Here is a 15729-nt window from a genome sequence, read left to right as displayed (position 1 = left end):
CAGACCGCTCGACTGGCAGGATCTTCGCGTACCCCCTGGCTAGCCCGCCGTCCAGGGAGGTGAAGGCGGACGAGGGACCAGGCCCTGTACGAGCCCCATGCGGAGCTTGCCAAGACCTGGTCACCTCATCGTGTACTTCCGGGAAGAAAGGCATTGGGGCGGGACGCTGGATTTGACCAGCGCGACCCCCCGCCAAGTACCAATCGTCCAACCGAGATGGGCCGGGACAGGGTGGAGGGTTCCACTCAAGCCCAACGCACAAGGCAGCGTGTCCGAATCCTCCCCCGAGGACTCAGGCTCACCTTCCGATGCAGCGATCGACATCCGATCCGCCGCCAGCACACCAAAGGTAACGGCTGGACAGTCCGTAGAGGGCCCAGCGGAAACCAACGGTGGCACGATGGGTTGCGGTGCTGATGAGGCGGCAGGGGCCCGAGGAGCGTTTCCGCTCGGCGGGGAAGCCCTGACCGTAATCCTCCGGTCACCCTTCCTATACAGCGCCGTACCGTCATTCCGGTTCCCGGGGCCGGAAAAAACGGTCGTACGCGGCATAGGAGAGGGGACCCCCGCTTCCTGAGACGTCAGGAAGGAGAGTCTCGACCTCAGCAACGCGATAGTCATGTTCCCGCAATGGGAACATGAACCATCCACAAAAGCTGCTTCAGCGTGCAGAATGCCCAAACACGAGATGCAACGATTGTGCCCATCAGCAGGGACCAGGGAACGACCGCACCCATTAACGCACAGACGAAATGACATACTGTCAGGGTTCGTCTGTAAAGCTCTTTTAGAAGGGGAAGTCAACTCACTCGTGCTGAAGCACCCAGGGAGCGACGCGATGTGTCAGGTACACCACTCCCTGACACACCGAGGAACCGGCCCAAATCGCTACACCACACACTCTTTGTGTTGCTGTGAAAACAGCAGTTTTCGAGCTTATAGCTCAGCTCCTCGGAGATTCGCGACCTCGCTGAACGTGCCCTTTCACCAGCACTGAAAGCTCGCTGTAAATCCTCTTCTGAGGCAATGTTTTAGAATAAAACAAACGAAGAAAGGAGTCTTCTAAAACAGGACACCAGTGAATGGCTCCGAAGCGAAAGACAGAGTGCGATTGCATCTGCTTCCTATTTATATACACCTGACGGGGGCGGTGCGCATTATGCAAATATCGCACGCCAATTCCATTGGCTTGTTTTAGTTTACACGAAGATGATAGGGCTCTCTAAGCGTTATCCCAATTCGTCGGTCACTACTGACGTACGTCGAACGTGACCGACTGAAAGGGAACTGATGTGAAAACACCTGTAGTGATCACGTGTAGCGATCAGTTATTAATCAATTTATGGATGAAATATGAATATAATAATTCATAAATATTTATGAACATACAGACGCAAGGGGGAATTAAACATATATGGTGAATTAATTACAACGAATTATAATCAATCACATATATGATTAGTTCTGGTTTAATAATTATGTAGAGAAGCTATCCGTTTGTCCAGCAAACCAGTAAGTTTTCCACAGACTATTATAACAGAAGTTATCCTCTGGCCACGAGGATAAATTCCTATGATAGCATCAAATATAGAGTGATTGTATTAGAATCGAAACGTTAAAGTGACCTGGTTTTTGTTGAATGAGCAAGAGAACAATCGAGTATGAATAATGTGTTTAATATATGAAAACTACCGAGGTTATACATCTAAATATATACAGAAGATATACACATAAGTTACACAAGAGTGAAAATGAAGACAGGAAAAGAAAGATGATCAAAGAATGGCAAATTAAAACAGTTAAACCTTTTGAAAGCCAGCACAGAAATCATAATACTTGCATATTGGTTCAAGTCAGTGTGCAGTAGAGTTTTAGTGCGCTTGGCTTGGTTGGTCCTTTCCGAGAGGGTTTCTCCGGCGAGGTTTTCAAACGAGGTTTACTGAAGATTAACTCAACCGAAGAGAGAGAGAGTCCAAAGAAGTGGTGTTCCCGAAAGAGGAGCACGATGGAGGCGCGTGGTCACCGGAGGCGCGTGGTAACACACCTACAATTATTTAACCTAAACACTGGGAAACATACATGCACGTGTATATATGATGGGTACTTTTGGCACAGTCATATTTTGAGAATAACTGTACATGCCATCTCTAGGCATGTCTATGTGTGTGTTGGTGTGTGATCTGGTACTGAGTCTCTGGGCCCACAACAGGGGGTTGGTCCTTTGAAGTCCCAAGAGCTGGCAGTATAGCCGCCTGGTCAGCTTCGGCCAGGTGGTAAAGTTGTCAAATGGGCTTGTCTTTTGCAGACCGGCCGGAACCGAGGGGAGATTTTACTGAACAGTCCAGCCTGCTAAAAGCGTTCTGAACAATCCAAAGTTTATTGACTACGAACGGATCCATCCAGACGCTACACACCAAATTATCATTCAATGGGATAAATATCTTCTCTTCACTGCAAACGATACCATGAAGAATGTTAACATTTAACAAAGTTAAAAACAAATAAAGTACGCTGGTTCCATATTCATTTTAATACCAGCAGACACAAAATGCTATAAAAGGTGACAACTTTTAAAGTTAAAAAAAGATACAAGTTATGTAAATGATAAAAGCTCATTGTGGTTTCTTGGTTTGATAGATTTGATCAACCGTAAACAATGCAAAAAATAGTAATTTTGAGTTTGTGATAGTAGCGTAAGCTTTGTGAACTGTTGTGTCAACCTCGATTTATTGCAATATTGAGCTGTTCAATTTTATTTTGATATTACAAAATAATGAATCAAAGTTACAGGCTTTACTCCAGTGTGAGTTGACATGTGGACTTTAAGGTTTCCTTTTTGACTGAAACTCTGTCCACATTGTTGGCAGGTGTAAGGCTTTTCTCCAGTGTGAACTCTCATGTGGACTTTAAGTTTTGCTTTGTCACTGAAACTCTTTCCACACTGTTGGCAGGTGAATGGGCTCTTTCCAGTGTGAATTCTCATGTGTTGCCTGAGGCTATGCTCCCGTTTGAAGTCATTCCCGCACAGAGTGCAGGTGTGAGGCTTTTCTCTAGTGTGACTCATCATGTGGACTTTAAGGTTTCCTTTTCTTCTGAAACTCTGTCCACACTGTTGGCAGGTGAAAGGTTTCTCTCCAGTGTGAATGCTCATGTGGTCTATAAGGTGTTTTTTATGTTTGAAACTCTTTCCACACTGTTGGCAAGTGAAACAACTTTTAGTTCCTGTCTTTTGAGCTCCTTTTTGTAAGGAAAACTCTGTTGATTTTTCTTCACTCATTAAATTATAATGTTCTTTCTCTTCTTCCCTTTCATTAAGTTCATTACTTGCCTCTCTCAGTGCCATCAGGTCTAGGACAAAAAATAGACAAAACAAAAAACAATTCAGACATTTAAAGCATCAAAATCAACAACATGTATGATCTATACCCTATCCAATCGTATGGATCAGAAATAGGCAGCTTTGGTACTGGAGGGCCACTGTTTTGCAGACTTAAGTTTCATCCCTAATCAAATACACCTGCCCTTAATTTTCAAGCATTCCTGAAGACTTAAGGCTGATTTATATTTTTGCGTCGTGTGTACCCTGTAGGTAAGCCTATCTATTCTAAAGTATTGTTTTGTGTAAAACATGCTGAACTCATGCTGAAGATTGGCAAACAGGCTATCCATTAATTAAAGGATTAACTATTTCCCCACAAAAGCTGTTTAATCAGCATAGTGAAGCCTCTCATCCATTCGAAAAACAGCCTCTGGTTTCATTCTCTGTGTACCGTTAGCATAGCATTAGTCGTTACGCTTTTTTGGCTAAAGGTTGCAGGCTTGCCTTCCAGTGGCTTTGGATCTACATTTCCTGCAGAGTTCAGCTCCAACCCTGATCAAACACACCTGAAGCAGTGAACTAAGATCTTCAGGGGCAGGTGTGTTCGATCAGTGTTGGATCTGAACTCTGCATGTATGTAGATCTCCAGGAACAGGATTGGACATTCCTGCTCTAGGTTACTGATTCTCTGATCTGAGACTGATGGATATTTCAAATAAATCTACAAAGTGTCCCGTTGAGGTACTCCAGGGCTGTACTCAAGTTCAGATTTTTATGCCCTTCCCTTGCTAACTTCCCTCCATCTTAAGGACTCAGATGTACATCATTGTTTACTCTGAACTAACAGAATCTGTCTACTACTTTAACCCTTGTGTGGTCTTCGTTTGGAAAGTACACCCAGGGTCTTCAGGTTCTCCACAGACCCCAGGCAACAAAATGTAATTTTGTAACATAATTTTTTGTTGTTGTTGTTTAAAAAAAACAAACAAAAAACAAATGTAATTTTACTCTGTTTATATATTTTTTTATTCAACATTTGTGCAGTTTCTTGAGGATAGTGAAGCTCTGCAGCATCTACTGGATAAGGTGATCATTTTTTACTTTTAAAACTGCACTTTCCAAAAGATGGGCAAAAATCTTACACTAAACCATGTCAAATTATCCATGTGATCCCCATGAATGAAATTTAGAAATTTGGGTCTTTTAGAAAGTGAATTGCACATAAAAAGCTGTTTTTGTATAAAAACCTACTCAAAAAAAAGATTTATTTATTTAAATAAATGTAAAAGAAATGATAAATCCTTTATAAAACTGCACAAATATGAAGTCAATACATTAATAAACAGAGTAAAATTACGTTTGTTTTTTAAAAAAACAATTATTTTGTTACAAAATTAGATACTCAATTTTTTTTTTTTTTTTTTTTGTAGATCTAGAAAGTGTTAACCACTGTACAAAGTTTCATGTCATTTGGACAAAGACTAAAAAGACCCCAAAGACCCTATAAGGGTTAAATGTACCTCTCTAAGCTCTTGATTGCTTGGAATTTGCCATGGAGCTGATTTGTAGATGCACTTATGTTCCAGAAAATACTGTAACAATAAAAGGACTATTTTAAAAGGCTTGACTATGTGCCACACTTACTGCTGCCAGCTGGTGGCACGATAACCATGAACAACAATTGATCAGCTCCCATGACCAAACATACAACCACAACATGAAATGTGATTTATACAAATCCATTTCCAGCTACATTCATATGTGGTCTGAAATCCTATTCAAAAATTGTATTTCTGGAAGTCTGTTTCAGTCCGAGCGCTCTGATCAGATTTAGCGTGGTTTGTTTGACTTGCTCACGCCTCGTCAAACATAAACGTCAGACATTGTTATAGGAAACATGTTTAAAGTCACTGCAGAAACAAGGTTGTGTTGGTGCCGGACGAGGAGAAAACAGAGACATATTTTGAAACCAGCGGAGATGATAGCACAGAATAAAGCTAGAACAAAAAATTATATATGATTTCACCAAATTAGCTTTTCTTTTTAATATGGCAAAGCTCTTAACATCAATCAATCAAGTATTATGTAATTAATAATATAACTTTATCAACAAGAATTAAAACTTGGTAACCATGAATGCATATTTGTCATTTTAACTAAGCAGAACTGGTGGTGGTGCTTAAGATACTGTTTCTCATTCAGTGTTTGTAAAAAAAAAAATATTGATAATGGTAATTATTATTACAAGAAAATTATACTACTACTACTTCAGTCATTAGTATGAGCAAAGAATATACTCTTTAGTATGAGGTGACAGCTCTGTTTATCATATTAGATACATTTGAGAGTGTTGAAAATGATGTTATAACGTTACTCTGAGCGTTCGCTCGGCGGCTGCTGTGAGACACTGTTACACACTGCTGTAAGATAGATCGATTTTACAATATCATATTAAATGCTGGATGGCTTGTGTTGATAAATGACATGCGATTCATTTTAAAACATATTGTATGATGGAGAAAATGCTGTATTACTGTTACTAAAAATAATGCTGCATCTGATTATGTTATGTTAGCTACTTCACAAAATAGTGTTTTTCTCTGAGGCATGGTAAAACATGGTAATTGCAAGAAAATTAGATTTAAACAAGAGTAAACGTGTTAAACTATATAACGATAATTTGTTTTCTGCCTATGAAAAAAAAAAGTTGTTCCCTTAAAACATGTGATTTATTAAAGCGTCTTTGGTGTTTCCATGGTTTCTACAAGATAAAACCGGTAACCGAGGGTAACGCGGGTATGACGTGATTGACAGGCGACTCCTCACTCGTCCTGGAGCCTTGGTTAAGATTGCGATTTTCTCACGATTTACAAATTGTTGGAAACATTTGGGATATTGTAAGTTCTGAAGTGAACAAAATACATAAAATTTTTTTGGTTTTTGGATATTTAACTGCAAAAAATATTACATATTGTACCTTTAACCCTTCACAGATTCGACATTCGACATGTGACCATAAATGTCTGAGTAGCCTATTTTAGATTTGTTTCCACTTTTATAAGAAAATTCAAGTGATCGCGCCAGCGCCTCGCGTACGCACAACATATATCAGTTTTAGTAACTTGACATCGCAGCCTGTTAATTGTAAAAATAACATACATTCAACCAAATATACAAAAAGTTATAGTAGTCTGTGTACAATAAAAGTGTTTAAATAATATAGTTTAGCCTCCAAATCGTGAATATTAAAACATTTGGAATTATGCCAAATTATAGGTTATAATGCCGGTTTCTGTTTCAGTTTAGCTTTAAATGAATTTGTTTTGGCTTAATGTTTATATATTATTTTTTTCATAATTAATATACCCGTGAGACTTAAGACTGATTTTGTGGTCCAGGATCAGATTGAATGGAAACACTGTACTTTAAAGTGATGTAGTTACACATTACTACATTTACTCACTATAGTAATGAGTTAATAATCCTTACTTACAAGTAGCCAAACCTTAACTCTAGCTCTACAGTAAGTGCACTTGAGTGAATGAACTGACTGAGTGAATTATGACACTTTCTGTAAGATTATACTTCAGTATATTCTCTATTTCTGTAGAGCTGGCCATTTTAATAATGATCAAGTATAGATATTAATAATGAGTTCAGCTGTGAGAATAAAACCAACCTGTTTGTTCCTCAGTTTCTTCATGTTTCACACTGAATGTTTCTTCAATCTTCATGTCTTCAGTCTCATCTTTAATAAACACCATCTTTATATCTTCACCCTCCACCTCTTTTTTAATCTCCATCGTCATGTCTTCAGTCTCCTCTTTAATAAACACCATCTTTATATCTTCATTTTCCTCCTCTTTTTTAAACTCCATCTTTAAGAAGAGAATAATTAACAGAGTTAAGGGTCTTAAATGACCATGTTAGACAAAACAAATCTCTAAAAAATTAAACTGCAAATGAATAAACGTCATATTTAAGCATTTATGACTGATGAAAACACGATCAGTTAGTTTGTTAGTGTTTGTCGTTCATGTTCACTGTTTGAGCAGCACGTGTCGTGATTCACTGAATCATTTCTCAAAATGTTTAATTCAATTGACTCGGAGTTGAAAAGTTCAGTTTCTCTATCATTACTCTCCAGAGACTGAACTCGTGTTCATGATAAACTGATTTATGATAAATAGAGAGAGAAATTAGACGCAGGTTTACTGTTTCTCATCAGTGGATATGAGATTTACTCACACAAATATCCTTCATTACAGTTAGATAAAGAATCACAATGTCACATTAAATAGTAAATAAACTCATTTCACATCGCTTGTTTAAAACAAAACACAACTATAAATCATTGAACTGTTTCTATCGATTAAAACAGCTTAAATTCTTAAAACAAACCTTTGCTGCGTCCCAATTCGCCTACTTATACTACGTCCTAAAAGTATGTACTGTTTTTGTAAAGAAAAAGTACATACTTTTGAGTGTGTAGCAGAAGAGTATGCAAGCTTTGGGACATACTACCTCGTCATAATTGCGTCATTAACGGACGTTCTGTCGCTTAGTTACGCAACCTGTAACTGTTTAAACTACACTGTCAATCATCTTGTCACAGTTAAAATCCTCCACATTTATTTAAATTTTATTTCCTACCGTTTCGGAGATAAATGTAGTCGCACGTTGATCTGCCAGTCATGGGTCTTTCATGCAATAACTCTCCTCGTCTTTGCATAATGATGCATTTAAAAATTAATGAACAAACGCTTCGTTATAAAAGTTCACAATGCTGTTGCAAATGAAATATAATTTGGATAACATTTAATAAACATATTTTCGTCAGGTTAGATACTGATTATTAATCATTCAAGCCCCTTTATCTTAACCGCTCTGCTTAACCGGCTGACTCGCACATCCGTCATGTTTGTAGTTTTAACACTTTTTACTCGTATTTGTAGTTCTAATCGAATCCTCGTCCACAGCGCAATGTGTTATGGGCAATATTACCGGTTAGAAGTGTGCACGGATCTGCACTTCGAATTCTAGCCGGAAAAAGTAGACCATCCGGGTATCTTTGGAATACTCATTTCAACATACTACGATTTGGGACATACTAATTCTTTTTTCGAATACTATTTAGGACGGATAGTATGCGAATTGGGACGCAGCACTTTCTTCAGCAGAATCAGATGCAGGAGCTCGGCGCAGTCTTATGACGTCATGTCGTCACTCCAAAATAAAAGTCCTGCTCAGACGCTGCATTGTCTACAATCACTTCTTCTTCTTCTTTTTTTAACGGCGGTTGGCATCCAGCTTAATGGTGCATTACCGCCACCTTCTGTTTCGGAGTGTGGATCAGTCAGTAGGTTTACAGTATAATCTATAATATCCAGAAAAAAAAAAAAGAAAGGGGGGAAACCCTTTATATCCTATAAAAAAACCAACAATCCTCTCACCTGTGCTCTGTCATTCATACTAAGTACTGTTTTTAAAGTGAGTTTCTGCACCCCTTGTTCTTTAAATCTGTTATCCATTATCCCCCTCTCCCTCTGATATTTCCTACAATGTAGAATTACATGTTCCACCGATTCCTCTTCCTGACATTGTGCTCTAAATAAAACATTAAGAATGGTGGGGAAACATCAGACGGGTATGTGTGAGCAGTGTCCCAGCCTTAAGTACCGTTTCCTCTTTTCTATCTCCACCTCCTACCTTATTTACTTTAATACTCTTTTGGATATAGTATAAATGTTAATTTTTTCCCAGATTATACATTTTACTTCTGCTTTACTGATTATTTGCATTTTTTACATGTTCCTTCTTTAATGCCTTCTTTGCAACCTTGTCCACTTTTTCATTGCCCTCCACTACTATGTGCGCCGGAACCAAAAAAAAAATAACCAGTCCACCTTGGTGTGTTATTCTTGTAACTGAATAGAGAATTTCAAATAAAATATCCTGTCGACTTGAATGGAACGATATTAAACTAACTAGAGCTGAAGCTGAGTTTGAACATATTATGACTTTGTTAATTTTTGCTTTTTCCACCCAACGTAAAGCAACTAAAATTGCCACCATCTCCACTGTACATACTGCTAAATGATTAGATGTTCTTCTATTGATTTCAATTCCTCTTGCTGGAACCACCACACCCATTCCTGTTACCCCTGTTTCAGGGTTCTTAGTGCCATCTGTATATATTTGAGTAAAGTTTTTATATACTTCAGTAGTATAATCATTAAACACCCCAACCAGATCAGCACTTTCTTCTTTCCTTTTCACCTCTAACAAATACCAATCTACCTCTGGACATCTCATCTTCCATGGGGCTATGACTGGATGTACTATTGAAGAGCTGATTTTCATATCAGATACCCCAAGCTCTTTTGCTGTTTTTTTCCCCAAATAACCAAAGTTGTCCTTTTTACTTCCCTCTTTCCTTCAGCATTCCTTCAACACTTCTTTTGTGGGGTGCGAGTCATTATGCCCCTGCAAGTTAACCCAGTAGTTTGCTATTATATGCCGTCTCCTCAGTTCCAATGGCATCTCTCTTACCTCTACCTGAATAGCTGAGACAGGCGATGTCTTAAAAGCTCCACTACACAATCTCAACGCCTGAGCCTGGATCACATCCAAATGTTTCAAATGGGATCGTCTACAATCACAGAAGTGCATAGACTGTTTTACCAGATAATATTTGTATTAAAATTAAAACAGTGAGAAATATGATACAAACAAACACGTTGTATGAGTTTATTCATGTGTCCGAATTGAAACACATTAAAGGTCAAAGTATATATATATATATATATATATATATATATCTATATATATATATTATATATATATATATATATATATATATTATATGAACGTTAATTAGTTAATTTTAGTCTAAAAATGGGTATAAAATGTGTAAAAAGTTATCTTTCAAGTCTTTAAAGGGGCTGATTATGCAAAATTCAAAACTATACCTGTTCTGTCTCCATGCAGTATATATTCTCAGTTTCTGACATTACAGAGAATACGAATTGGACGTCATTTATTCGAAACGCCCACAGCGGTTAAATAATACTTATGGGTTGCGCGGGTTTGTTTTCACAGATAAATATTTATAATCTGTAAAAATGATGGAAATCAAATAGTATCACTTTATGCTGAAGTTCATGAACATTTTATTATGGAACATACAATACATAATGCACATATATATATATATATATATATATATCACTACAGTTATGTGTAACCCGTCCGTTATTGCTGTGGAGGAATCACACTTTTTCATGGCCTGTTGAAAGTACCTTCTTGATGCTTTTACACTCTTAAAGCTGCAGTAGGGAGTTTTTAGAAAACGATGACTTAGCCTGAAAATTTGAACAAGCACAACTCACAGGTCACTCCCCCTTGCTCTCTGCTGCGCTACAGCCCTCCCTCCACAGCTCCTCCCCCATCACAACGGAGCCTGCCGTGAACGCGCGGGCTGGTAAGCAAGCAGGACCACCGATGATGGCGGATAAACAGTTATGGCACATTCACTGGTACGGACGAAACATCAACAATATGATTTACATCGACTATGGCTTGCCCATACTTTGACTTCAAACTTGGTCCTCAAAACATTACGTATTTTGCAGTACATGTAATGTAACTATATGACGTATATGCACTATTTCTATAAGTAATAAATAGCTAGTATGATAATATAACGATAATATGCAAGCAATTATTCTATCGATATGTAATGCTAAATAAGGTTTGCTAGTACATTATTTCAGCAACATGACAAGACAGTGAATTTGTTGGTTTCAATAGTTGCTTTGCACCGCGCGTGACATTTTATCTGTATGTTATGCGGCTAGAGTTTTGACACCGAGTCAATGAGTTCCGACGAGGAATTCACACCCACAGCGACTTCGAGGAGTCAACGGGCGGGGAGAAGAGGAAGCCGTGGTGTGCGCGGAGCATCAGGCAGGGGATGTGGGAGACGGGGCAGAGGTCGCCGAGTGGGTCCAACTCCCGAGCACCTCAGCAGAGAAGACATGGCGCGTGTGGAGAATTTGCGATTAGAGAGGATTGCTTATGAACGTGTAAGTTAGCTCAGTTATAAATGTTTTCCCTTTGCACATCATAATGAATAATATTGTAAATTTAAATTTTGTTTATATAATGTAGGCATATGTAGTGTAATGTTAGCCGTTTATCTGTGGATAATGTGATATTTTTCTGTCATCACTAGGAGCAAATTCAACAATTGAATTTACAACAGACACAACAAGTGTTGGAACAATGTTTGGCACGGGATCCAAGCCTAATCTTTGATGTCCTCAGCCATTTGGGACCTTCTGCTCCTCCATTACCTCTTGTCCCTGGGCAACTATCATGGTGCATCTGCCAGAGCTGCAGAGAAATGCCCACTGTGGTGGAGAGGAAGTGCTGCCTCCAACAGCCACCTCTTTGCATTTCAACTCTACCACACATGGATGCATACATTCTGCAGGCGGGAGTCTTGCGTCTGGCCAGGAGGATCTGGAATGACCTGCGTGCTGTAGTTGACCTTCCAGATGAAGGTGACGACAACAGGCAATTTCGACATGCTGCATATAGACAGTTTGTGGCTTGGCAGTGTGGGACTCTGGGTCCTGGTCACAGAGTGGTTATCCCAAGCTGCTGTGTCTGGGCAATCCGGGACTGCTTTCCAGATCCTCATGGACAATACAGGGGATTTATTCCGAGGAGGGTATAGCTGCTGTGCAGTGTTCTTTTAAAAATTTGAATGCTTTCTTGTTGTGTTTAAAAATTTTGCTTATTTAAAATAATATTTCTATTAAAAGTTTGTAAATATTTTTCAATAAAGGGTTTAAAATTGAATTATGTAATTGCTCATTTGTGATAATAAAAGCACCACTTTACCATAGTACCTTACTGAATTACTAAGCCAAGGAATAACAACATCTTCGAAATATTATCTTTTATTTTGCATATTGGTAAAATAAATTGGCTTTTTGCAAAGTACTCCTTCACAAGAAAATACGTGAACAGTTTGATTTGTGCTGAAAGATGATTTCTTCACGTGCCTCTATTTCTGGGGCAATGTCTGACCTGTTGAAGGAGCATAAAGAATTTGATGTGTCAGACATTTTGATTCACAAATTAATACATCCAGAGGCGGAAGAAAACACATGCATGTTTAAAAATAATCATAATAAAAAAAAAGAAAGGTACTTCTTACCCTGGCCCCTGCTGACTTGGGTTTCCAATAGCTCCTGTGTGGTAGGAGCTGGTACACCGGACAGCACACCATGCTGACGTGGGTCATTTGGTCTCATGGTTGAAAGTCGAGGGAGTCCACGTCCTGATGACACCCGTTTCCTTACAATTTTCCTCTGAATTTCTGGGATGTAATGGTAGTCCTTTTCCTCTTTTATGGCATACAAACTCCACTTTCTGGACTTCTTATTATAGAGTTTGCGATATCTGAAATTAGATATTTGACAGACAATGAAAACAAATGAAAATATTTATATTCTATGTCTTTTTTTTTTTTATATATATATATATATATATATATGTTAAAGTAATAAGCACAATAAATATTAACTTGACATCCCACGCCTCACTTTGCTGTAGTGATGTGAGTCTATTAGTATTCCAAAATACAAATGCTAATCAATAGAAATAGGCTATATTTCTGTTTAGGCTAGTAACTGCAGATTATGTTCTGACATTACACAGAGATTGCAATGCAGAGGTCTGTAATACAATGCACTTTTCAATGGGCAAATAATCACATTTACTACCTAACACTCCTGATAAGACATTATGCATAGTACATACTCTATCGACCCATCAGGCCTTCTCTTGGGTGGTCTGTGAACATGGTTGTTGTAATCCAGGCCATCCAGTAAGATTCGGGCTTCATATACAGTAGGGCTGAAACTGAAGCGCTTGCTGGCATACATCAAGATATTATGAAAAGACTCCAGCTCAGCGGTTGACCTACAAATTCAGTGAGAACTGTAATATTATATACATTTTTTCATAACAGTAATATATGTATAAACAATGAACAGTGTTTTGCAGGCGACATGACAGGAAAATTAATAAGGATAATCTTACCTAAAGTGCAAGTACTTGTGTACGTCCTTCAGCTAGCGTTCATTGAGAATGATTTCTGATAAAGCCTGATGGGCCACAGACCCCTTCTCTATCCACCCCTTGTCTCTGTGCTCCTCCAAAGGACCATGCTGACAGGCATCCAGTGACCACTCGTGCTCTCCCGTGACATGGTGAAGAAGGCCAATCCACATGTTCTAACAGTTTAAAATTACTTTTAGAATAATTAAACATACAATTTGTATAGTAGTTGTATTTTTTTCCGTAATGCTTCACTGATGCCTTGATAACTGTAATACATTTCCCATGCAGTAATGAACAATACCAAGTTCTACAAAAACCTGCTGTTTTTACCCCACATGTCAACAACACCTGGGTGCTGAAGTATTATCAAAGAAACTTTCATCTAGTATGTTTGGGTGAGTAATAGTATTACTCACAAAAGTCATCATAGTTTTCAGCCATCTTGCAGCAGAACCAGAAATGATTGCAGACATCCTTGTTCCACTGCAGAAGAATGGAACAACCCCTTTGCTGCCCTGCCTAAGTGTACATAAAATAAAAAAAACAAAAAAACAAATACAAATATAGGAGTAAAATATACAAGTTTGACAATAGTGAAGTACATTTTTTAATCATAAAAACTTACAGCATGTATCTTCTTGCCCAAGTTTTTGGAACCATGCCACATGTCTAGAGTATGCAGCACTCCGCTATCCTTGTATTTTCCTTTGACTGGGTCTTTGGAATAAGAGGGCAACAGAAATATAATTAGATATACTGTTTCATTGTCAGATTAAATCCTTAGAGGTCAAGCAAACACTTACTATTAGTATTAGTTTGACTGTATTGGACTTGCTGAAGTCTGCACAGATGCACATTCACAGAAATCTGCTCAATTCAGTAAGTTTAACCTCCTGGTGGAGCAGGTCAAAACTCCTGATAAAACCTTCCCTCTCCATAATCACAGAATTCCTCTGCGTCTCTTGCTTGTCAATGTTGACTAGTGATAGGATTTCTTTGGTGTCATTCTCCATGATGGTGTAGGTGCAGTACTGAGCACAAAAGCCAGGACTGTCCATACGCCCATCACCTATAAAAAAAAAATAACATATGCACAAGAAACAAAAAAAACCTTGTCAAACCTGGGGACAACAGTGTCAGCAGAGATACATGTGAACATTGCCTGAGGTGCTATAATTATACTCACCAAGTACTACAACATTGTCCTTTGACTGCAGCCTGGAAACTACTTCTGCTCTGTTGTTCCAAAAGTCTTTGGTATCACAGTAGGTGTCCTGTATTTTGAAGAAGGTTGACCGCTCCACTATTCCCATATTCATAAACTTGAAGAGCAATGCAACTTTGACAATTGTTGCCAGACAGGAATATATTTGATGCCAAAAGGAAGTCCCCAGCTTGCATCCCATACTTGAATGTAGGCTGGGAGTTCCATTGCCACACACAATGATTTTGGACAGATCTGGAAAATATATTTATAAACACATTTAACATTACATTGTAACTCTTACAATAATTAAGTTACAACGGATAAAACACACAAATTAACATACCCATTGCATGATGACAGCTGTTCCTCTGGACTTGGTCTCAATCTGGAATGGTCCAGGGGCCCGGCGTTCCACCAATGTCAGTGGGTCTTTCACTGTACAGATTGAGATTGGCAGCAACAAATACTCTGCGAGTTGTTTCAAACAAACATGATAAGTGATGGCTGCAGGATGATCAATGATGTCATCCTCACTCTGGACTTTACTTATTTCTGGCACTGGTTGGGATTCTATTACTTCTGGGTCTAGAGTGTCGTGAACAGTGTCCTCCAAGCTGATGGCCTGAAGAGCATCCAGACATAATTTGTGTTGAATGGCACCACCAATGCTGATGGAATAAAAAAAAAGCATTGGGAAAAGAAAATAATTTTCATTAAAGACAACTTTTATTTAGGAACTTACCGAACACATGAAGGTGGGATGTAATCCTCATCATCTGTAACGAAGCGGGACTGACGCCTGTTTCACACATAATCCGTCTGCAGTGCGTGTGCGGTCCGTATGCAGTGCGTATGTGTTGCTGAAACAGGAAGCGGCCATTGTGCTTTCACACAGCACACGTTAGCAGTGCGTTACGAGATTCTCTAGTTTCGGCTTTACCAATACAACAATGGGTAAGTTTTTTCTTATTCTGTGTGTCGTAAATGTAAATACATATTGTAAATGCTAAAAATATCGTGAAAAAGAATTATCAGCATTATTACTTTATTTATTTTGCATGTAGTG

The 15729-nt window shown here is 38.6% G+C and overlaps 2 protein-coding genes across 2 annotated transcripts in view; one reads left to right on the top strand and one right to left on the bottom strand.

The window, feature by feature from the left end:
- LOC137006263 (oocyte zinc finger protein XlCOF6-like) overlaps window positions 1-15729 on the top strand; it is a 165444-nt gene that overhangs the window by 124191 nt on the left and 25524 nt on the right. The window lies entirely within an intron of this gene.
- Window positions 2737-8850, bottom strand: LOC137014577 (gastrula zinc finger protein XlCGF8.2DB-like). The gene is made up of 3 exons (XM_067378940.1): window positions 8773-8850; window positions 6999-7197; window positions 2737-3348 (listed from the first exon to the last, which is right to left on the bottom strand). The coding sequence occupies exons 1-3, from the start codon at window positions 8848-8850 to the stop codon at window positions 2753-2755; spliced, it is 873 nt and encodes a 290-aa protein (XP_067235041.1). The 3' UTR covers window positions 2737-2752.

This window comes from Chanodichthys erythropterus, chromosome 3, assembly GCF_024489055.1.
Source record: "Chanodichthys erythropterus isolate Z2021 chromosome 3, ASM2448905v1, whole genome shotgun sequence".
NCBI lineage: Eukaryota > Metazoa > Chordata > Actinopteri > Cypriniformes > Xenocyprididae > Chanodichthys > Chanodichthys erythropterus.
Note: the sequence above shows the minus strand (reverse complement) of the source record. Positions and strands in the feature narration are given on the sequence as shown.

Excerpts from the sequence above, each read along its gene's own strand:
- LOC137014577 (XM_067378940.1), bottom strand. The coding sequence starts at position 8,850 with ATGGATAACAGATTTAAAGAACAAGGGGTGCAGAAACTCACTTTAAAA. Across the intron at positions 7,198-8,772 it reads GTATGAATGACAGAGCACAG|ATGGAGTTTAAAAAAGAGGA; the intron begins GTGAGAGGATTG and ends CTCTTCTTAAAG. Across the intron at positions 3,349-6,998 it reads AGAAACTGAGGAACAAACAG|ACCTGATGGCACTGAGAGAG; the intron begins GTTGGTTTTATT and ends TTTTTGTCCTAG.